The 24,897-nt window shown below is 45.1% G+C and overlaps 1 protein-coding gene across 1 annotated transcript; it reads right to left on the reverse strand.

The window, feature by feature from the left end:
• Positions 1 to 425: 425 nt before the first annotated feature.
• Bnip3l (BCL2 interacting protein 3 like) lies at positions 426 to 24,897 on the reverse strand. The gene is made up of 6 exons (XM_036199520.1): positions 24,712 to 24,897; positions 15,233 to 15,416; positions 9,757 to 9,829; positions 4,677 to 4,780; positions 4,397 to 4,546; positions 426 to 3,026 (listed from the first exon to the last, which is right to left on the reverse strand). Exons 1-6 carry the CDS (start codon positions 24,806 to 24,808, stop codon positions 2,978 to 2,980), a joined length of 657 nt encoding a protein of 218 aa, XP_036055413.1. The 5' UTR covers positions 24,809 to 24,897; the 3' UTR covers positions 426 to 2,977.

Genomic DNA, 24,897 nt, shown 5'->3' on the forward strand with positions numbered 1-24,897 from the left:
GGGACACTGACCAACACAAAGTCTGAGTCTTCCTACCCCGGATTGTACACTGAATTCTGTGCAACTCCACATTGTAGGTTAAAGTTTTAACCACAGTCCCATGCTTATGTGGGGGTGAGGGAGTGCTGGGGGCTGAATCCAGGACTTTACAGGACAGGCAAACGCTCTCCCAATGATCTACATCTCCGGTTCCACAGTCCCATGTTTAATGTCGGGCCAGCCCCAATCAGATTACAAAAAACCCATGATCACCCACTACCATTTGGCTTGCTACCACTCACTGCAAGGCTTGGACAACACCACCCCTTGCATAGTCAGGTACTCTGGTCCTAGTGAGTTCTCCATGGGAAGGGTTTCATGTAGAAATTTCACACAGAAAGGCATTTCAGGTAATAAGAGTAATGTCAAAATGATCTACCAACAGGCAGGTTTTGTGAGAGCTTTAATGGCACAAAATGTTTATAGCTACAAGTTACACGTGTCCTGTAAACTGTAAGGAATGAGGCGAGTGCTGACAAGACAGACGAAGGATGCTTATCACTCTGGCTCAGTTAATGCCAGGAGTTCCAACAACTGGTTCACTGTGAGATTCGTCTCACGGGCTGAGTCTCCATTTCTGTCTTCCTGTAATCGAGTGACTCTGTCGCGCTGTTCTCTGGGCCGCTTTCCTCTTGACTTACAAACATCTGAGCCAGTTTTCATCAAACTTAAAACGAAGCCTGCTTTTCATTCCAAATTGTAAACAGGAATAAAGCTTTTTAAACATTATCTTAAATTTCAACTCCTGGTTGAATTCTGCTTTGCAACTGAACAATCTGTTTTCACTCAATGAGAATCTGTGTAGGAACATAAACATCCTGTATGTCAGGGCTGCAAATCAACACCACACAAGCTCACTGGTGGACCGTTGTACTGTGACGTGTTCCATGATCTTACTGATACTTTCACAAATGGTAAAACTAAACTTAGCTGTAATGCTGAAACAAAATCATCACTGTCCCCGCAGTTCGATGGCACTGCTGATAAACTGCTACTGAATTTATGAAGAAGGTGACGTCTGCCTGTGAGATCACTTAATGAGCGACTGCTCCGCTCGCTCACACATAAGCACTGCAAACTGTGCTGTAGTTTAGCTTCAGCAGCCTTGCCAATCTGGTTCAGGCTTTTCAAAAACAAACAAACAAATAGGCCATTGGACTTACTTTCTTCCTAAAGAACTTCAAATACAAACACTTGAAATAAATAGACGAGAAGGCAAATCAAGCGTCACCAGGTTTAAGAGCAAGACAGGAAAAGAGCAAAAGATGCCCACAATCATTTAGACATTAAATGCCAGGAAGAAAATAACTCGCAAAAACTATTTTGGATATATTATCTTTCTTAAAGATAAACAGCTATGTCCTTGAAAAACAACAGAAATGTCTTCCTAGCTGGGTTACTTTCCATTTCCATATAACACACCAATTTTATAACCCTTTATGTGAGAGAAGAGTTAGTTTCTACATGCTAGCAAACCTGGTTGCCGTATTTATTCAAGTCAACCTGGTGCACCATGTAGGTTGCTAGCTTTGAAATTCATAATGGTTCTGCAACTATAGCAAGTCTACATCATAAACAGTAATTAATTATATATAAAACAGAATCCTTTAGAGTCATGCTATGTTCTGAAATCCAACAACATCTACTTGAGATCATCTGCAATCCTGATACTGGCTAACAATTTGGTCCTAAAGCTTCACATTTTAGAAACAGACAAAAGAAAGTCTGCCATTCAAAGAATTTTCTGAGTATTGCAGAACATCAGGAGTTTGACAGAACTGAAAAGACAACTATGTGAGAAAGTCACCAGGGCCTGGGAGATCCTAGGGACACAGTGAGAAGACCGCAGCCAACAACAGGAAGTAAGGGACCACAGAGAATGAATGGCATCTTTCCAGAACTTTGTCAGCTGTTCCCAAAATCCAGGTTGCTTTCTGAAGTTACACAAGTGCTTGGAGTAACTCTGAAGTTATTCTCCAGAGTGTAAAGGCTTCAGGGTGTAAGCAAAGCTTCCTAAGACAAGAAGCCTCTAGTAACACCACAAATCAGACTCATTCCAAGTCTCTTCTTAGAAAAAAAAGAAAGAAAGAGAGAGAAAAGAAACTAAAAAAACAAGTCAAGAAAGTCATGAGAAATTCACATGCAGAAAACACATGAAAATACCAAACGCACAAAAATCTCAAAAGCAATTTCATGTATGTCTAGGCCTGAGGCATTCCTTAAAAATAAAGATTCTCTATCATAGAAAAGATAGCATTGCAACATACTAATGTTAGAATCTGCCAGTATGTTCTAGCCTTCTACTTCCTATCTGTCACTCCTACAGGTGGACAGGAGGCTTAGGAAAACAGCGGCTCCAAAGCTGGTTGAAAGTAATTTTTATTGCCCAGGATTTTTTTCCTTGTGTCTTGCTTTTTTTTTTTTTTTTTTTTTGGTTTTGTTTTCTTTTGTTTTTAACAACTATAAAATCAAGCTTTAGGGAAGCTTGTTTTTGTCCTGGAAACAAAAACTAAACAAAGCTTTTATAGTATTGTTTGCAAACCTGACCTCATTTAGAAAGAGATGCAGTTGCATGGCTAGAATCCAGCTTCTAGCATGGATGATGCAGGTGTGACTCTGGTGGTACTAAGAGGAGACGATGGCATTGTTGACAAGGTTATCATCTGCTGGTGGCATTGCTGGAAAAAGCCCTTGCAAATTTCTAAACGACAGTAAACTCTGTTAGGAATCTCTAAAGTGTCTTACAGGCCAAAAAGGGAACAAGGTTAGTAAAATGCCTCACAGAGCCTGAGGAAAATACTGGATTTGAGAGTTACTGGAATTGGGTATATAAAAATGGGGTTGTAGGTTGGGGATCATGCTTACAATAGGTCTCAAATTCAAACTACAATAAACCACTTCACAGGCCACGCGAATTTCCAGAGGCTTTTCGTTTTCCTCAGTAGGTGCTGGCAGAAGGTGTGCTCAGTCGTTTTCCAATATAGATGCTGAAAGGAAGCAGAGCATATCATGGCCCGTCCATTCCCACAATTCCACCAGCCTGGCCCATAGGTCATCTCTATTGTAGGCCTCAGCAAACACTTCCCAGACTCCTCTTCTTCCTTCTATCTGTTAATCAAGCATGCTCCCACTGAGTTACATCCCACTGACTAGCTCAGCCCAGATGGTTTTATAGGGTTCCATCTACTCATTAAGTCAGGACTAGAAATTACAAGGGCAGTGATGCTAGGCCCAGGTCAAGCTAGGAAAAAAAGAGAGACCCCCCGAAACAGTCTTCTCGAGCCCTCAAGTGTTTCTGTTTGGATAAATGTTCTATTGCTATTTCAGATCTAGAGAGATGGTCATAGAGACTGTTTTTAAGACGGGACCTAACATGAGTTTCCAACACCAAGCAAGAAAACGACCTCTTCCACAGCAACAGCAGAGTGCCAAGGAAAACAAGCGGCACAATCCTCAACGTAGTAATAGCAATTTTTAAGACCCTTAAAAACATTCACCTGTAGCAAGAGTAAAACTTAATCAAAGCAACAAAAACAGCTTACAGATACAGGAAAGCCAGAAATACTGCAAGGCCTCAAAACCAGCTTTTTATGGAAACGAACAGGTGGTATTAAGCAGGTATTAATAAGAGTCCTCCCAAGCTCCACAGTGCTCCTACCCTGCTTCCTTCACAAGTGCCTCCTACTCCACTGTCTGTAAACACCTCCTGTCTTTGCCAGCAGATCCTCGACCGAGGAGACAGTAAAAGATACACATGTGTCCATGCTCCAGAGCAGGCACTTCCCTCTGCTATGCTGAGCCACTCACAGCAAGATCAGGGATGATCCACTTTCCATGCATCAAATACAGAAAATGACTCACTGTGCATGCTTACTCATAGTGCAGCAGGTAGGTCTTGGAAAATTAAGCTAAATGCTTACAAGTTAAAATCCTTCAGAAGTATATTTTCTTAAATATTCAAATCAAGCGAAAAAGCCATTAATTGTAAAAACATGCCACGAGTTAATGAATTAAGGTAAACATGAGGCTGACTTTTTAATAAATGCCACAAAGTTAAAAGAAAAAGATAGTACCTACAGCAGTCTACCAGTGTATTCAAGAATCATCCTCCACAATGGTGTATTTTACCATCTGGGGGGGAAACCATTTTGCATTTACTCCTACATTTATATTGAATAACATAAATTACTCACAATCAACTAAATTTTAAATAACTCAAAAAAGAAGAGTCATCATGGAAGAACCCCCCTTGGGCAGTACTACCCAGGGAAGGAAGGAGTGCAGTCGGATCTTCTTCTGTTCTGAGCACTTTACTGCCCATTACAATTAAGTAATGCATTGGCATCAGGGTACTTACCCCAGCCCCAAAGCCAGCACGTGAGAGAGGAAGAGGGATGGGATGAAGACCTTTAGGAACTCGGCAGAGAAGATGCCCCCTTTCTTCATGGCTCCACTCTTCCTCATGCTTAGAGACACAGCACGTTTAGGGTGTCTGAAATGGAACTCTCTAGGGAAGAAGTTGAGATAGAGACTGGGTTCAGAACACAAACAAGGGCTGCATGCAGATATCCTGGGGACTCCACCAGCCCCGAAGACAAGCACATAAAACACACCACCAAGACGCATGCAGGACTTACTTGGGTGGGATGTTTTCAGGTCTACTGGACCAGTCTGATACCCAGTCTGCACTTTTCTTCAAAGTCTCCACTTCTTTCTCTCCTTCTACAACTTCTTCTTCTGACTAAAAGGAATTCACATAGTGAGAGGAGAGGAACAAGAGAAAAACAGAAAAGGAAGACCAATTCCTTTAAATACAAAAACAAACTAAAAAGTTATGCATTAATCATTGTGATGTAGGAACAACCTGTTTTCAGAGAAGGCTCAAAACTGACCTCACAGCATACCAGGAAAAGCAAGAGAGCCTGACAGAGGCTTCCCTGAAGGACAGACTGTGACCTTGCAAAAGCCCTCACTAGGGAGGTGACGACGCCCTGCTGGAGCTGGTGCTGTTGAACCTAACGATGCACACGTAGAGTTCACTATATCTTATTTTCAACTGCATTTAAATTTTTCAGAACTAGAAAAAATAAAGAGAACACACCAAAAAAAAAAATGTGGAAACAAAATAAATCAACGAGAAAGTTGACAGAGATGTGGTAAATCACCATGCTGCCAAACATCTGAGAGAGAGCAACATCTACTTAAGCTGCTCGAATGCACTAATCTTGACCTTGGTCAATCCCCAAACAGAAATTGTGCACTCCATTCTACTGAGGAGGGCAGGGCTTGTGTGGAAAAAAAAAAAAGTTTGCATTTCCACAAGCTTTTCCTTGTTTTCATTTCTTTGAGACAGTATCTTGTTCTGTGGCCTAGGCTGACCTGTAATTCATTATGTAGCCCAGGGTGGCCTTTAAGCTCCCAAGTGCTGGGATTATAGACTTGAGCTACCTACCATACCTGGAAAGCTCTCCTTTAACAGAAACTAAGGGGATGAGAAATTCCTACAAATGATACATTAGCTGTGTTTACTCAGTTTAAGGAAGGAGAGGCTGCGAGTGCAGAGTGCGGTCTGAAAACTACCGACACTCTGGTTTCCACTAACGGGTGAAAGCACCTGGTGCACTCACACTCACTGTCCACCTGGTGCACTCACACTCACTGTCCACCTGGTGCACTCACACTCACTGTCCACCTGGTGCACTCACACTCACTGTCCACCTGTCCACATCACTGTCCACCTGGTGCACTCACACTCACTGTCCACAGTCCACCTGGTCCACTCACACTCACTGTCCACCTGGTGCACTCACACTCACTGTCCACAGCCCACCTGGTCCACTCACACTCACTGTCCACCTGGTGCACTCACACTCACTGTCCACCTGGTCCACTCACACTCACTGTCCACCTGGTCCACTCACACTCACTGTCCACCTGGTGCACTCACACTCACTGTCCACAGTCCACCTGGTCCACTCACACTCACTGTCCACCTGGTGCACTCACACTCACTGTCCACCTGGTCCACTCACACTCACTGTCCACCTGGTGCACTCACACTCACTGTCCACCTGGTGCACTCACACTCACTGTCCACCTGGTGCACTCACACTCACTGTCCACCTGGTGCACTCACACTCACTGTCCACCTGGTGCACTCACACTCACTGTCCACCTGGTGCACTCACACTCACTGTCCCACCTGGTGCACTCACACTCACTGTCCACAGCCCACCTGGTGCACTCACACTCACTGTCCACCTGGTGCACTCACACTCACTGTCCACCTGGTCCACTCACACTCACTGTCCACAGTCCACCTGGTCCACTCACACTCACTGTCCACCTGGTGCACTCACACTGTCCACCTGGTGCACTCACACTCACTGTCCACCTGGTGCACTCACACTCACTGTCCACCTGGTCCACTCACACTCACTGTCCACAGCTCCAGCTCCTAGTGACTCAGCAGTCTGGGAAAGGAGCTTAAGCCTGGCTCTACACATAACACCAACTGACCACCAAATCCAGGCCAAAGTGCAGGGGATGTTCGCACCCCTTTGTCAGCTCTGTCCTTATCTAGTTCTGCTGAAGTTGGCAAATTCCACTGAGTAACACAATGCAGCATTTAGGATGGAGCTTTTTCCAGCAGGCACTGAGATTACTCGGAATCACGAGCTGGCTCTCTGGAGTAACCCTGAAGTCATCTCAGGCAGAAACAAATCAGCAGTCACACTGCAACACTGAGCAGTCTGTGTGCACCATTTCTGAGTCTTTGGCTTATTCTGATTTTACTTTTATGTAGCTCTTTAGTTACGAGGGTGGTGCCTGTGCTAGAGCACACCTATAGAGGCTGCTTTCCTCCTTCCACCACGTGGGGGCTGGAGTTCCAACATGAGGGTGGGACTGAGGGTCAGGCCATCTCGCTGGCCCTCTTCTTATTCTGGTTTGATTTCAGCAATGCTGGAGAATCAGCCTAGGGCCTCCAGCATGCTACAAGGGCTTTACCTCAGTAACTGCTTCCCAGCCTTACAGCAGTTTGCTCTGCTCAGCTCCTCCTCAGCCTCCCAGGATTCTAACTGCTTGCTGGTTTAGCTTAGGAGTTTTTGAACATTCGTCCTTCATCATTTTCCGAGAAAACAAGTGAGAGCCATGCTCTGAATTTTTCAAGATAATGGGATTTTCTCCATGGGGAACAAAACAAAGTTACTTTTGGACTCACACAGTTGTTTTAATCCATAGACATATTTCTCAACTTACTTTAATGTTTACTACAGCTCTGCATTTCCTTTATTAATCTTAAACTTGCCAGTCCCAGGGTCCAGGGAGAGGGAGGGTGAGACACCACACTCAAGGCTGGCCTCAAACTTACTTATAGCCTTGGCTGGAATTCAGACCTCATAATTCCCAGCTCTGAATTCAGAAACTACAATACAGATCTTAACATCATGTTTGGTCCATTTTGAGGTTTTGAATCATCTTCCTGTAATTACAGAATATGGCAAAAGGGCACCTCATCTAACCACACAGGACTTTGCTCTTGGCTCATCCCCTCAAACCTTCCTGGGAGGTGAGAGGGTTGGTCCTTATTTCATACCCATTTAGTTCTGCATTCTCTGGCCCACCTCCAGCTCTCTCTTAAGAGCTCTAAACAAGGATATTAAACTTCATGCCTGTATCCACGTATAGATAAACCAGTCTCACAAGACCAAAAAGGAGGCTATTTCCAAAGACGGCAACCCCATGCTGGACCCATCCTAAAAAACAACACGATGTCTTCACGAGACTGGGAGTCTACATGAGACTGAGTAGATTTCCTGCTACACAATGGAGTCTCATGAATACCATCATCCTTTCAGTAAGAGGAGGAACACTTTGCCCTGGCTGTACCGGCTTAGGAATCCCCACATGGGGTCCTACAGACCTCAGCTCATTTGTATGCCTAGTCTCCTGGGACTGACTCCCTTCAGAGGTTAGTTTCAATGGAAGGACTGGATCACAGGCTTAGATTTGCTTTCAGTCCTGGCTCTAACACTGACTTGCTTTGTCATCTTAGATGATAACCACATGAAGACAAAATGTCTCTCTCCCATTTCCCCAGTAGAATAACATTACCCTCTAACCCCCAACTGGACTGAGAATCTTAGCACCCAGAACACTGGTGTCTTTCCTCATTCTCTGGGTAAAGCTAGAACATGACATCTCATTTAGTCCTCGCAGGCACACGTAAGAAAACAAACAGCCTTAGTCAACTGTTCTTAACTCTCCAACAAAAAAACTTTCACATTCATGAAATATCATTTGCCTAATCCCTGGTGACTAATTTTTCAATTATTTCTTTAATCTTAAAACTATAAATGCTTTATATGCAATATAAAGCATCTACTAATATAGCTCCCCTATTTTAAAATTCTTACTCCACAGACCCAACACTGCCTTTATAGCATTACACTACCTTGCCAAAACCCATGCTTGTCCTCGCTGGCCAGTCCACCAGCATGGCTTATCTCCCCTTATCCCCTGCTTAAGGTCAATCTCACTGACAACCTATCAGAATCTTACAAGCTCTCTCTCTCTCTCTCTCTCTCTCTCTCTCTCTCTCTCACACACACACACACACACACACACACACACACACACACACACACAGATTTCTTTCCAATTTTATGATGGCTGCATTCAGTTCTAAAATCGAAGTTAAACTCAGCGGCCACATGTGAGTCAGGGCTGTACACATCAGTGTTTCACTGAGTTAGCAGAAATGCCCGGGGGTGGGGGGTGGGGAGTGGAGGGGTGTGACGACAGAGGAAATTGAGCTTGGGAAAGACTTGGCTTCAGCTGGTGTCTGTCTGTCTTTCTCTGGGCTCCACACAGCCTCACAGGACAACTCATGGGGCAAGGACACAGGCCTGCCACTTATTTGACTTCCAGTGGGTTTATGGAGTTTCCCCACAGAGGACTACTCTTGAAGACACTTTTTGGAAAATGTCTAAGCAAAAGCTATCAGACTGAAGAACATCTGTAGCAGAGTACCAAGTGTTTGCCATGAACTTCATGTGCTCTTTCCACACCAGTTACAGCATCCTGCATATGGCCAAAAGAGAGTTAAACATTTCAGCCAATGACTACCAAGCTTCTTTACACAACAAAGTACATCACAGAGTAAACTGGTGTTGCAAGTTTCACATGTGAGCAGCTAAAGGGAGCTTAAGTAAGCCACTGTTGAGTGCATGGATTTTCCAGCTTCAGAAATAGCCAAAGGCAGAGCAGTGAGGTGTGGAAAGCCATGCAGTCTTCTGGCAGAAGACTAGAACCATGGCACTAGGCACACAGCTCTACCACAGGGGCCTGTGCTTGTGCAGTGAGAGAACACCACAAATAAGACATCTACAGGCCTCCCTCAGATTCCACCAGAGCACAACAGAAAATTCCAGAAATAAGGAATTCCTTTCCTCAGTTTATTGTCTTTATGCTTGCTGTAGCACTAGGGACCAGCCTTATACAACTGGGACCAGGCCCAACAGTCAAAGCAACAGGTCCATGAGCTCACTGAGGGGCTGTTTCCCTCTGTCCTCTGGCTAGAAGCACCAATCTTGGTAGAGAAACACTGCAGAGGCTTCAGAATGCAATCAGGCTTGGAGCCCAGTTCTATATTTCAGCCAACAAACTTTAGAGACTCTTGTGTGCTTTCCAAATCCAAGTAGAACACACACCCACCTGAGAGCTATGGTCCCTGCTGGTGTGCATCTCAACATCAAACATTATCTGTCCATCTTCTTGTGGTGAAGGGCTAGGAGAGAGAGCACTCAGTCATTAGTTTGTATTTGTTTTTTACACTTTACTTATTTTTCTGGACATATATGTCTCTGTGTGTGGCTGTAAATATGTCCTGGTGCACATATGAAAGTCAGTGGACAACGATTGGGAGTCTATTCTCCCCTCCCACATGCAGGCTCCTGGAACTAGAACTCAGGTCATTGGGCTTGGCAACAATTGCCTTTATCAACTGAGCCATCTGGCTAGCCTCATTCAGGAGTTTTAATTCTTGTTCTGTCATATCTTAAGACTTTACTGAAAAAAGAGGAAAATGACAGTCACAGCAAGATAGCTTTGAAACAGGAGCAAATTTAGAGTCTATCTAACAGCAAAGAAGCAAATCATCTGTTGAGAGGAAGTGGCAAATGTACTGGGGTAATCTTGCAGAGAGCTCAGACCTTGTCAGGGGCAATGACTGTCTTCACAGTGACAAGCCACAATACATGGCCTGAAGATGCAGAAGCACCATGCTTTCTTGTTGTGCCGCTGTCCAATAATGGTGAATTCACCTTCGAAATCTAAACAGCCCCCAGACCTTCGCACAACTGACTTCATGCAGGAGGCACCATTCTGGCCTTAAAAGCCAGCACACAGGCCCCAACACCTGCTGAAGCAGGAACAAAGACCCAATCCATCAAAAACCCAAACCATAATTCCAGGATCCAAGAAAGCCCCTAAATGTACTAACTTTGCTTTTTGGCTCCTGCAGTTTCACTTCTTGCTAACTGAAGTGTGCCAACCAGGATGTGGGCTTTGTGCATAAAAGGCAAATGGTGAAACTCGGGGATGCATGATTTAGGCTAGCTCCCTGTGCAGCCGCTGGCTGGCAATACAAGCTTCCTACTTGGCTTTAAGAGTGTCTTTATGTGTTCTCTGATGGAACTCACTCACAACACTTTCTCTCAACACTGTTGTGCATACACAACTCTGCAACATTTCTCAATCTCTTTAGAGCAGCAGTCCACATCTGGTAGGTTGCAACCCCTTTCACAGGGGTCGCATATCAAATAGCCTGCATATCAGATATTTATATTGAAAATCATAACAGCAAAATTACAGTTATGAAGTGGAATAAAAACAATTTTATGGTCGAGGGTCACCACAACACAAAGAACTGTGTTAAAGGGTTGTAGCATTAGGAAAGTTGAAAACCACTGAATTAGAGAATTCTGTAAGGCATGACCTGCTTTCATGGTCCTGTCAAGATCTGTCTTTTTTATTGCCACCCTTTTGTGAGTATACACTACAGCTTTAAAAAAAAAAAAAAAAAAAAACCTTTCTAGAGCTTTATCAGGAGAGAGAAGAAGAGAGGAAGGGAGGAAGGGAGAGGGGGACAGGGGGAGAGGGGGAGGGGGGGGAACCCCGCAGAGGACAGAGGTAATACATGCAGAGAGCTACACTACAGCTTTTAAAGGCTACAGACACATGTGTTGGCTAGTTTCATGTCACCTGACACAGCAAGAGTCATTTTGGAAGAGGAGCCTGTGGACAAGCCTATAGTGAATTTCCCTGATTAATGATTAATGTGGGAGGGCCCAGCTCACTGTGAGCAGGGCCATCCCTAGGCTGCTGGTCCTGGGTGCATAAGAAAACAGGCTGAACAAGCCTGGAGGAGCAAGCCAGCAAGCAGCACCGCCTGGCCTCGGCTTCGGTCCATGCCTAGAGTTCTTGCCCTGACTTTCCTAGAGGATGGACTATAAGCTGTAAGATGAAACAAACCCTTTCCTCAAATTGTTCTGGGTCATGGTATTCATCAAAGCACAGAAACCTTAAGACAGTATGTGACATCGCCAGATTGAACACAAAAGTAGATGAGAATATAGATGTCTTGTTGAGCCAGCAATTAAAGAGGTCTGCAAAATTGTAAAACAACTGCTATTATTCATAACATTTTTGGTGATGGAGCTGAGCACGGTGACACACAGCTTTAATCCCAGCATCTGGGAGGCAGAGGCAGGTAGATCTGTGTATGTGTGAGCCCAGCCTGGTCTACATCAATGCTCCAGGATAGCCAATATTACGAAAACCCCATCTCAAATAAACAAGCAAACAAAAACCCCCAAAACAAAACAAATCAATATTTTGTTATAGGAAACAGTTATTTTTCATGACGAAAGAATTATGTATGGGAGAAAGAATTACGTATGGATCCAAGGGGAAAGGTACTTCTTGCCTAGCAATCTGAGCTTGATTCCTAGAACTTATGTAAAGGTATAGGGAGAGAACCAAATTCAAGAAGTTGCCCTCTGACCTACACACAATACACTGTGGCACGTATGCTTGAAAAAAGCATATGCATATATCTAATCAATTAATTTTTTTCAAAAGGAGTCTTAAGTGGAGACAGAAAAAGGTTCACATCAAATAAGCATTATATACACTTAGAAAATTTTTATCTTGAACAAGCACGTCGAGCTTCAGAAGCTGTAGCAGAGAAAACTCACAGGACAGGAATTCCTGTCATCAGTTGACTGTCTTTGTGCTGGTAACCCTATGGCATCAAGGGCCCGCCAGTCAAAGTGACAGGTCCATCAGCCCGCAGAGTGCCGCTTTCCCTCTGCACTCTGTGGGCTGACAGCAATATTGTTAGAGAAATGCCCCCTCCTTCACTAGTAGACGGTCTACACCCGGCGACTCAGCTGGGAGCCCAGCTCCTTCAGGCTCAGCTGGGGAGCCTGTAAACCACTGTGATGCACTTGTCCTGCACTGATAACCAAGGGAGGAGCTCCAGGGACAGGTCCACACTGGACTTTTAGAAACTGCCTGGGATGGCAGAACAGAGCATAAGGCAGGCATGCTGGGACATCTTCTAACCACCACTGCAGTGTCTGTCCTCGGACTCAAAGATACATCTGCCTCTGTCTGCTTGCCCAGGCTACAGAGCAAGTTTAATCCCAGCCTGTGCCACTCAGCAGGACAGTTCCAAAACCAGAGTCACAAGAGGGCTAGGGATGCAGAGCAGCTCTTGCCCAGCATGCCAGAGGCACTGGGTTCAGTCCTCAGTACCAAGACAAGAAAGTAGAGGTTCGGGGAGACAAGAAAGGGAAGAGAAGAGGAGGAAAATGTACATCAGCTGAGATTACTATTTAACAATCCTAAGAACCCCTCCACCTACAAGAAAACACTTCCTGATACCTTCAACTGCAAGTCAAATGACAGGAACCTTGAAGGCACCTTTTCTGTTGCAGTGCAGTGCTGTGCATGTTTGCTGTACACGTGTGTGCAGGTACAAATGTATGTCCTGTGGCAGCTCAAAGTGACTCTCACTACTGCCCTCTGTGGTTCTCTATCTTACTGTGAGGCAGTGTCTAACTGAACCTGGAACCCACTGTCTCAGTGAGACTAGATGGCCAGGGAGCCCCTTTGCCGTTCTTCTTCACTCAGGATCCTGAACTAAGTGGACCCCAGGAAGATGAGTTCACAGTCCATCACACACATCACTGCCATCATAAGCTAAACAGGATGCCCAACAAGCTAGTGACTTCTTTACACCCTGTGAACAATGGGATTGCGGACACATGGTATCAACGATCAGGCTCATGCATGCACATATAAAAAAAGTAGGCTACAGAGTACAAAAACCATCAGAAACCCAAATAGAAAGCTCTAGAAATCCTTCAGCAGGTCCCTGGATATAAAACTTTATATTCTGGCCAGGCACGGTGGCACACACCTTTAATCCCAGCACTCAAGAACTCTGTAAATTCAAGGGCAGCCTGGTCTACATAGAGTTCTAGGACAGCCAGGGATATGTAGAGACCCTGTCACAAAAACAAACAAAAACACTGAAAGACAGTTCTGCAGCTTCCAGAACTGATGGCAACTGTTGAGAAAGAACCATGTGCTCACTTCTGCTTGTGACAGGAGACAAGAGATAACACAGAGGTGGCAGGGTGCTCACTGTGCCAAACAGCCAACGAACCTGTCCTCCCTGCCTTGGAGACAGAACTGGGTCATAAAACATGCAGGAAGGTCAGCTGCAGTTTAACTTTCTCTTTTTCTCAAATATTAACCATGTGCTTGAGACAAATTTCCTCCTCCAGACATAACTACCCTGCTGCTTCCATTTTTACATGTCCCTCAATCTCCTTCCTGCACACACGCATCTTCAATGCGGTGAATCATCAGCTAGCTGCAAATGAAGCAGATCATCGAGGCATCCAGTAGTCTATGAGGCTAACATCCTGCTCGGAACTTTTCACCACTTTTGGAGATGGGTTATCACTGTTACGTAGCCCAGGCAGACCTTCAACTTATGGCAATACTCCTGCTCAGCCTCTTGAGTGACGAAACCATAGGTACGTCTTACCTATATCCAGCTTACAACTGTTGATGTTATTTAATACCTCTCTCTCAGGAAGGAAAGGAGAAAAAAGGCTCAGATGAAAATTAAGTAATGTTTTCCTCTCCTTCCTGCATCTTTCTGTATATTTACTCCTCACCATAACAGTCCACAATGATTGGAATCAGCTCTCCAAAAGGAAGCAGTGAGATGGAAGTAACCATTCCTCTGAGAAAAAGAATCCATGGCCTTCAGCACACTGTTTATTGAGTGCCACACAGACATGGCTGGAACCTCCATCAACTTGCAGGCGCTGTGAGCAGAGCATTTACCGAATGCCTCATGTGTGCTGGCCTGTTACTGTGAAGGGTGCAAAAAGGCCACATAGTCCCTGCCTCTGGCTGCCCAGAAAGAGAGACAGAATGTTACTGTGACTCATAACAGGCTAAAAAACAAAAGAAAATGGGAAACTCACATTAACTCTTTAAGTTTACATTAATGGTGCTAAATTTTATTTCCCTATTAAAACTGCATTTAGTTTGTGTGTGTAGACACCTGTACACGTGTGGCTGTGCATGTGGAGGCCAGAGGACAACTTGAGGACATCAGTTCTCTCCTTCCACCATGTGGGACCCAGGATGAAATGCAGGTCAACAAAGCTTAGCAGCAAGTGCCTTCATCAGCTTGACCAGCTTGCTGGCCTGCTACTTCATTTGAAACATCTGAAAATAATTCAGTCTGAGAATAAAAATGACAATGGGAGGGGCAACAGCGAGCACTCTGGTGCCTATCCACTAGCTATTCAGTTTTCATTTTTCTTGAGACACGATCTCACCATTAAGCCACAACTAGCCTGGAACTCGAGATATAGACCAGGCTGGCCTCAAACTCACAGGCTGTTTCTGCCTCCCAAGTGCTGAGATTAAAGGAGTGCATCACCATACCTGGCCTAGCTGTCTAGTTTAAACATGTATGCTACAATAAATCTGGAGGCCTATTCTCTTAATGACTATTTAAGCAAACGAGCCTTCTCCTAACGAGAGTCACCTTTAACTATTCAACTCCTGACTTACACCACACAGGGCCTTCGCATACCTGTCACAGTGAGAGCTACCTCTTGAGCTGCTCTGGCCTGACTCATGCTGTGCATCCAGAAGGATCTTCTCCATGTCTCCGTTGTGGATGGAGGATGAGGAAGGGACATGTTCCAGCCCCCCATTCTTCCCGTTGCCATTCTCATTGCCATTGCTGCTGTTCATGGGGAGCTCCACCCAGGAACCTGTTGGACGGGTCAGATAACAAGTCAGAACCATAGTGGGGCTGAAATCCCTCCTGTGCATACAGATGGCCATATGCTGAGTTCAGATAAGAATTCTGACTTGACTCAAACTGAAGCCAAAGTATTCTGAAGAAAAAACACACACAGTCAGAATCCATGGTGTTCTGCTCCCAAAGGAACTCATGCATTAAATCTACTCAGAAGGTAGAAACCTAAAACTAAAGAAGACATGCTTTCCAGCCACTTTTCTTTCTGATTAAATCTTAATTGATGTCCAATCAACACTTTGGTGAAAACTCAGGCTGTTCTTCAAAAACTGTATGCCTCTTCCTCTACTAGACAGGCCATTACCTTTAACGTTTCAGTACACACAAACATACTTGCCATGGGTACCACGGGATCTGCACCAAATTAAACCAACACAGGACTTAGCGACAGCACACAGCTCATCTTAACAGGGTGACAGTTGTCTGCTAACTAACACAACTGAAAAGCTCCTGGAGTAGAAATCTGAATGTAATCACAAAGCTCTCAATTTGTTCCCAAACCCAGAGCATGCATTAATGCAGCTGGTCCTTAATAAACAAAATGAAATTAAAAACGGGGTTGTGGGGAGCATCGGCTCCATTCCACCGATGTGTGTCTCCTTTCCTTCCTGCCACACTCTTTCAAGTCTTTCTCTTCCACACTGAACGTACCTTATCAGGTGGTTCCTTCCCTTTTCTCTCCCAAGACCTCTACTTTCCAGGGTTTTCATTAAGTCCTGATTGTGTGCAGGAGGGAGAAGCCACTGCAGATGGGCTACAGGCAGAGAAGTTTGGGATAAATAGTTGAAGGGGGTGGGGCCACAGGAAAAGGGGATTGGCCTTCGTAATCTGCATGTTCTTGAAAATTCTTATTGGCCCAATAAGCTGAATGACTAAGGTGCTTAAATTTTAATAGAAATCAATAACAGTGGACAATCATTCAACTTCACAAAAAAGAAGTGCTCTACATTCCCTTCTGCTTCGCTTAGGAAATGGGACCAACAGCCAGACACAGTGCTGAGTCTGAGGCAGGATCATCACAGGATGAGTGATGATCAAGAGTGAGTCGGAGCTGGGCGGTGGTGGCGCACACCTTTAGTCCCAGCACTCGGGAGGCAGAGCCAGGTGGATCTTTGTGAGTTCGAGGCCAGCCTGGTCTACAGAGTGAGATCCAAGAAAGGTGCAAAGCTACACAGAGAAACCCTGTCTCGAAAAACAAAAACAAAACAAAACAAAACAAGAGTGAGTCTGAGCCTTATAGAGTAAAGCCCTATCTCAAAAGAAAATGGAAAAACAAACAAAATTCCCCCAAACTAAAACCCCACAACCTCCAAAATGTAACTAAGCAGGCCAGCAGAGCCAAATCTCTGAATTTTTAGCACATCAATCCAAATCGCCCTAAAATGCACTCCAAATGAGGTAATGCCACCAGACCCAGCAGGGGTGAGCTCCCCGAAGGAGAAGCTCTCTGCCTAGGAATGGGACTCCTAACCCCTTCTGTCCTCCATCTCACCAGGCAACAAAGCTGGTGACAGAGGGACCTACTTCCCAGAGCTGCCAGAACTAACCAGCGACATCAACCACCAGCAAACAGCAGCCACTCACTTCCACACTAAGGAGTTTGCATCTATTACTAAAGACTTGGCCTGTCCTCTCAATCACAGGCAGCCCATCCCCCAGCAGTCCTGAAATCACCAATGAATCCCAAACACGACAGGAACACAACAGGAACAGAACAGTACCTGGTCTCGTTCTACATCTCCGTGAAGATGGGCATGGATGAGAACCCAGGAGGAGGAGCAGCAAATAAAACCAGTATCACTACGAGAGATCTAGTTTAACTATTCAGAGTGCCGTGGAGTGGGGACAAATGTGCCAGAGCACGTTTAAATTTAGATCTCTGCAAACTATTCCAGAGGGAGGACGAAGAGAACACCTTCCCCTATTCCCACTGCTTGTAGGGGTTTCAAACATCTATTAAGACCAATGGGATTGGTTCTTGTAGACAGCCCAATGTGCAAAGTAAACAAAGGCTTTAAACAAAGCCCGGGGCTGCTCTGGCAGGCTCACCATGTGCTTAGAGAATTTAATCAAAGAATGCCCACAGAACCTGGGTTTCTGCTCTTCACTTTACTGAAGGACTTCTAAGCCACCAGTCAACTCTACTTTCTGCATTAAACATACACGGCCTAACATCAGGAACTTGAGAAGACACATTTAGAAAAGCTTAAAAATGAACCCTGCTGTGGCCTCAACAGACTGGAGCACACTGCCCCCATTCCCACTTTAAGGCAGAAGGTATTCGTGTGGCATATACCAGCACCACAGTTAACAGCACAGACTGAAACCATACCCTTACAGCTTATACCAGGACAGGTGCCTTAACCTCTGTGTCTCAGTTTCCTTATCTGTAAACAGGAATAACAGCCATATCTATTATTAGGAGGGCAAAAATAAAACACACAGAAAATTACAGAGAAATGCCATATACAGGTCAGTCACTATGATAAGTATATTTTATATGTCTTCAAAATCACTGGGTTGCAAAAGTATGTTCCTTGAATACAGAAATGTCAGTACATAAAACTAAGAATCAGGACTAGAGAAATGGCTCAGGAGTTAAAAGCACTGGCTGCTCTTGCAGAAGACAGAGTTTAATTCCCAGCACCCACATGGTGGCTTACAGCCATCTATTACTTCAGTTCCAAAGGATCCCCTACTTCCTTTCTGAAATCCTTGGACACTACGCACATGCAAGCAAAACACTCACACATTTAATTTTCTTTTTTAATCTTAAAAACAAAGGGGTTAGGGATTTAGCTCAGTGGTAGAGCGCTTGCCTAGCAAGCACAAGGCCCTGGGTTCGATCCTCAGCTCCAAACAAAACAAAAACAAAAACAAAATCTTAATACTTTGTTAGTCTTCCCACTCCTAGTGCCTAGTTTTGTTATTTTTTTTGGGGGGGGGGGGTACTGAGGACTGAACACGGGTACAACAGACCTAGTAAACAGGTGCTCTGCCTCTGTATATAACCAAAGCTTTGATTTTTATTTTCGGGGAACTGTTTCATTATAGCCCAGGTATTTCTCAGAATCTAACATTTTATGTGCTAGGATTATAGGAATGCACACCACTACACCTGGCTCCCATTTCTACTTCCAGAGGAAATCACTTTAAATGGTTTCACATGGAAATTTCTGCAAGTTTATTGTTTTTCTTATGAAAGGTTTGTTGTTTTTTTTTTCCAGAGCTAGAGAATGGTTAAGAGCACTGGCTGCTCTTTCAGAGGATCTGGGTTCAATTCCCAGCACCCACATGGCAGCTCATAGCCATCGGTAATCCCAGTTCCAGGGGATCCACACCCTTTCACATACATACATGCAAGCAGAACACCAATGTACATAAAATAAAAATAAAGAAAAAATATTTATTTTACTTATTTACTTCTAGTTGTTTTTTTTTTTGTTTTTGTTTTTTTTTGTTTTTTTACAGGGCTTCTCTGTGTACCCCTGGCTGCCCTAGAACTCACTCTATAGACCAGGCTGGCCTCAAAAGAAAAAAAAAATTTTTTTTCCCGAGACAGGATTTCTCTGTGTAACAGTCCTGGCTATCCTGTAACTCGATTTGTAGATCAAGCTGGCCTGGAACTCATAGAGATGCACCTGCCTGTGGTAATAATATATTGTGTACCCTAGTAAAATTGTCCTGAAGATCAGAGAACAGAACAAGCCACTAGATTAAACATAGAAGCCAGGCAGTGGTGGCACACACCATTAATCCTAGCACTCGGGACAGAGATCTGGATCTCTGTGAGTTCAAAGCAACCCTGGACTATATGAGACTGACTCAGTCTAGAAGAGAAACAGAGTCAGGCAGTGGTGGCACACACCTTTAACCCCAGTTTTTGGGAATCACACCTTTAATCTCACCAAGAAAGGTATATAAGGCATGAGGAGACAGGAACTAGAAGCTTTTTCAAGTTGAGGAGTTGGGAGAGGTGAGACATGGCAGTGGTTTGCTCCTTTGTCTCTCTGATCTTTCAGCATTTACCCCAATAGCTGGTCCTGAGTTTGTTTGGTGGTTTTTTTTTTTTGTTTTTTTGTTTTTTTTTAATCAAAAGGTCTTTTAGAATTTGTGTTACATCTGCCTCTGCTTCCTGAGTGCTGGGATTAAATGAATGTGCCACTATTGCCCAGCTGAAAGACAAATGTTTAAATAAACAAATGGAGTTGAACCGTGTATGTTCCTTTAAGTCATGATTCTCAACCTGTGGTTGTACCCCATTGGGGTCACATATCAGATATTTGCATTATGATTCATAATAGTAGCGAAATTACAGTTATGGAGTAGCAAGGAAGTAATTTTATGGCTGGGTCAGCACACCATGAGGAACTGTGTTAAAGGGTCACAACATTAGGAAGGTTGAGAACCACTGGTCTAATACTGATTTTCAACTAAAACTCTGATTTGTCTTTCAATGCTGGTATGTGCTTTCTTTTGAATTCCCTGAATCTCACTTTTAAAATTCTTTTTTCAATTTCATGCATATGGGTGTTTGGCCTACATAATGTCTGTGCATGGATGCCCAATGCCTGTGAAGGCCAGAAGAGAGGGTCAGAAGCCCTAGAACTGGAGTTATCAGTTATGAGCCACCATGTGGGTGCTAGGAATAAAACCTGAGACCTTTTAAGAACAGCCAATGCTCTTAATCATTGAGTACTCACTCCAGCTACCTGAAATCTCCCTTTCTATAAGGACACAGCACACTTTAACCATTATCCAATGACAATGGTTAGCAATTACCCAGACTATATTCCCAATATTTTATTACACTGAGGGCTTCAGTAAACATTCTGAAAGGTTATCTGGCAATATATAACAAGAGCCTTTAAAAGTTAGATTGTTGCCAGGCAGTGGTAGCCACGTCTTTAATCCCAGCACTCAGGAGACAGAGACAGGCAGATCTCTGTGAGTTCTAGGCCAGCCTGGGCTACGGAGCAAGCTCCAGAACAGGCACCAAAACTACATGGAGAAACCCTGTCTTGGGGGAAAAAAAAGTTAGATTAACCTTAACTCAGCAACTGTCTTTTAGAGATAATCTAAGTATGTGTACATATGTATCTGTGTAACTGTGTGTATGGAGGTCAGAGGTCACCCTCAGGTAGTTCCTCAAGAGCCATCCTCATTTTCTGAGACAGGATCTTTCACTGGCCTGGAAGTTGGTAATTAGATGATGGTGACTAGCCAGCGAGCCCTAGGGATCTCCCATCTCTGCCTCCCCAGTGCCAGGATTCCAATGTAGACCATGGTGCCTGGCTTTTCCTAGACTCCAGGAAACTCAAATCCTCATGCTTGCAGGCACTTTAAAGATGGCGCCATCTCCCCGACCCCAGAAATATTCTCTAGGGAAGCATGCAGTGCCTCAGGGAAAGCTAGGCACACAATCCCTACAAGGAAACCCACTAGACAGGTGTGGTAACTCACACCTGTAATCTTGGCCATGGGAATCTTGAGGCAGGAAGGCTGCTACAAGCCCAAGGTCATCCTGCGCTGCACAAAGACACCAAGTCTTACAGCAAAACTAAATAATCTGGTGTTGATAAGAGAAATAGAAACTTTTAAAACATGAACTTTATCTTCTGAGTATGACTACAAGCCTAGGCTGCTCTGGAGCTCACTCATAATGCCATCGAGGTTACCTTAGGCCACCATCTTGCCTCAGCCTTCCCAGTGCTAGAATTATGACTTAACAAATGCTTCACCTAAATCACTCATTTGCAGTCTCGGGTCCTCTTAATGTGCTAACTCTGCCGTCCTCACAAAGTCCCCTCTGACTTGGAAAGGAAACTAGGCAAAGATTTCATGTCATACCAGAAATACATGGAGAACCACCTCCAAGTCCGTTCTCTTCCTAACAAGCAAGCTTTAAAGAATGAGCAGAAGCTATTGCTGTCAGGACTGTTTACATGTGGGAAGTTGTTCCTTTGTGCTGGTTTGTACAAAGCCACGGTGACTTATCTTCTGGTTGTAGTCTTCTGGAATGGCAGGAATGGGCATCCAAGTTCTGGCCCGTAACTGATCAAACTTCTGTCTGCAGCTTTCAGACCCTAAGCTTCCACCGACAATGAAATCCTCTTACAGATCACAGGAAACATTTCTTATTTCCTCCCACCTCATCCTCAGAGCCTTTCTGTCTGCTTGTTTCAGGTACTGGATGTAGTTGTGGGTGATGCTGGGACCCCAGGCCACCCTGCAACAGACCTTCGAACTCTTCTGCACAGTGGTCACAACACACTAGTGATTCTGAGACAGTGGTAGTTCATGTGCCACAGCCAGAACCGCTTAACAATAGGGACAGACCAGTCTGTGAAGAGTTGTCAAAAGGAAAGGCAGTAACTCCAATTACACAAGAATTACGATACTCTCCTTATGCCATTTCTGCAGTCTCCTATGTTTCTTACTCATCTCCTAAGAAATTTGACAGTTTCCTTACTTATAAAAGTAACAACTGGAAACATCCTTTTAACTTGGGGAAAAGTTTGAGTATTTGTCCTCCAATTTGTAATAGAACTGAACAGTCCCTCTACAGTGGTAAACCACGGAATCAGAAAAAGGCTTCACAGTTTCCAATATATCAATAATTTGGGCTGGAAAGATGGTTCAGCTGTTAAGAGCATGCACTGCTCTTACAGAGGACAAGAGTTCGATTCCCAGCCCCCTTATCTGCTTGTATTCCAGCTCTCAAGGACCTAATGCCCTCTTCTGGCCTCTATGGGTATCTGCACTCAAGTGGACATTCTGATACACAGATATGTAATTTAATAATCTTTAAGAAATTTGCTATTAAAACTCTGGTGTGGGGCTGGAGAGATGGCTCAACAGTTAAGCACAGAGTCTGCTCTTCCAGAGGCCCTGGGTTTGATTCCACCATGACACAGATGCTCACAATCACCTACAACTCCAGTTCCAAACGGAACTGGCCCCGGTGGGCACTAGGCAAGAACACAGTGCATATACACACATGCAGGCACACACCTACAAAAACCCCTCTGCCATGATCCTTGAACTAAAGACAAAAATCTCAAGCCCAAGATAATACGCATTCATTTTCAGCTTCTGTTTTCCAGTCAGTGGAACTGCAGCCAGCAAAGTACTTGGACTTATCAGGAATTCGGATAGTATTAGATGCCTGAGTAAGTTGTTTTGCTCAGTGCAAAGAAAAAAAAATCACTTGGAGCAATCAATAAGGCTTGTTTTGTTCAACTCAGGGCTGTGTGAAGAGCTTTAGAAAGCAAACAAAGTAAGAGGCAAGCTCAGTAGTTAAACCTGGCATCATCACCTAACAGCTTTTTGGTGACTTTTCACAGTGCAGCCTAGGCCAAGCACAATGCTTTCTATCTAGCAGACGTCCCAAAGCAACATCTGGTATCACATGTAGGCCCAAGGTTTGTCTGCTTCTGTAAGAGCCACTAAAAATGAAGCAGAAGTTGATTGGCCCATGACAAACACCTCAAAGATCTGTCAGACTTTGGGACAGAGTCCAAGGAATGTGAAAATCCCTTTGTATTCTGTGAAACCACATACCCACACTGATCAGACATTTAAGTATTAAGAAGGCTCTGAACACAATTGACTCAGAAGGGACCAGGCAGAAAGTACACACATAAATAAGCATGCCCACTACAAGAGAAGGCTCCTGAAAGCACCATGGGGACTCGAAGCAGAACCACTGCTTCTAGAAATAACACAGAACAGGCATCTCTTTAGTCTAATCATTTCTAAAAGTGTATGCTAAAGATGAGTAAAAAAAAACTTAATCCCATATTATGTGATATGAGTAACATTTAAGGACATATTGACCAAATCTTTTTAAAAGCCAGCATCTAGAAACGTGGCTTATCAAAAGATAGGGCAGAGGCAGAGCATCTTAAAATATCTGAATTCTTTTTCTTTACTTGTTTTTTGGTTTTGTTGTTTTCTGAGTCAGTCTTGTGTAGCCCATGCTGGCCTCGAACTTAGCTGATGATGCTCTGAACTCCTGATCTTCCTACCTTCCACCTCCCAAGTTCTGGGATGACAGGTGTCGGCCCAGGCTGGCCTCTACTTCGACAGTGCTGGGAAATGACAGGTATGTGCCACCACAACGGGCTAAAATACCCAAATGCCCTTCCCATCCTGGAGGCTCGGCAACAGCGCTTCACCAAACTGTTCTGGCCACGCTTGAAGCACCAAACCCCCCACCCCCGTTCTGAAAGACACCGCCTGACCTGAAAGCATCCAAATGGCCTTCAAAGAACTTCGACTCGCCATATGCCAACTGCTCCCACTACCTCTCTTTCATAAGACACGAAGTACATAGAGAAAGGTTGGGCAAGAAGGTCGGTCGATCTCACAACAGGGGAAACTGTGGGGACACGATGTCTCTTAGAAGCGCACTCTACATTTGACTGCAACTCTAACCTGACCATCAACTTCCAACTTCCAGTGCCTGTGCCCTGGATCTGCTGTGTTGTTTACTGCCTAGACTGGATGGTGGGTGTGACGTGAGGGATGTGCTGGGCACTCCATCCATTTAACACAAGAAACAGCACTTGAAAAGCCCCGGGTATGGTGGCCTGTCATCCCAGAACTTGGGAGGTGGAAGGTAGGAGGATCAGGAGTTCAGAGCATCATCAGCTAAGTTCGAGGCCAGCGGGGGCTACACGAGACTGTCTCAAAACGGAAAAAGTAGCACAATAAAATAATTCGAGGTTAACACCAACAATTAAAAAAAAAAAAAAAACTCGCTTAAGGAACTTGGGAATTTTTCAGAAAAATAGGTAAATGCCAGGAGCGGAACAAGCACCCAGCACAAAACTCCAGTGACCCTGGACTGGCACTGGCGTGCGGTAGCAGGCGAGCCCCGCACACCTGCGCTGCCGCACGTCCACCCGCCACGCCCGGCCGGCCGCGTCCATCTGCCGGCGTCCCCGCCGCACGTCCCCTGCCCCGCTCCGCCCGCCAGCTCCAGCCCGCCGCCCCCAGCTGCGCGCGCCGCCGGCTTCCGACGCCCGCCGCGACCCTAAGCCTCAGCGCCCAGAGCGCAGGCCGCGAGCCAGCGCCGAGCGCCTGCTCCTGACCGGAGCGCGCCGCTGTCAGTCACACGCGCAGCCTCGGCTCCGACCAATGGGCAGCCGTCTGCTCCCGCCCCCCGCACGGTGGCGGCGGCGGCGACCGAACGGCTCCTCCTCCCCCCATCCCTCCGCCGAGCCCGGCGGCCCCGCGCTCACTGTTGAGGCCGGCGGGCGGCGGCAGGGACTGCTCTCCTTCCTCGCAGTTGTTGTTGTTGTTGTGCAGGGGTGGCGGCGGCTCAACTAAGTGAGACATGGTCGGGAGACTGGGAGCGGCGCGGCCGCGGCACGACAGTATCCGGCTCTCGGGCAGCAACACAACAAGTCGAGTCCCCCCGCCCCCTT

Source organism: Onychomys torridus, chromosome 9 (assembly GCF_903995425.1).
Source record: "Onychomys torridus chromosome 9, mOncTor1.1, whole genome shotgun sequence".
Classification (NCBI taxonomy): Eukaryota; Metazoa; Chordata; class Mammalia; order Rodentia; family Cricetidae; genus Onychomys; species Onychomys torridus.

What these genes read in the sequence shown, in the direction of transcription:
- Bnip3l (XM_036199520.1), bottom strand. Translation starts at nt 24,808, where the DNA reads ATGTCTCACTTAGTTGAGCCGCCGCCACCCCTGCACAACAACAACAAC. An exon ending in GCCGCCCGCCGGCCTCAACA is followed by an intron (nt 15,417 to 24,711) that starts GTGAGCGCGGGG and finishes CCCGTCCAACAG; the next exon opens with GTTCCTGGGTGGAGCTCCCC. An exon ending in GGTAGCTCTCACTGTGACAG is followed by an intron (nt 9,830 to 15,232) that starts GTATGCGAAGGC and finishes TCTCTCTCCTAG; the next exon opens with CCCTTCACCACAAGAAGATG.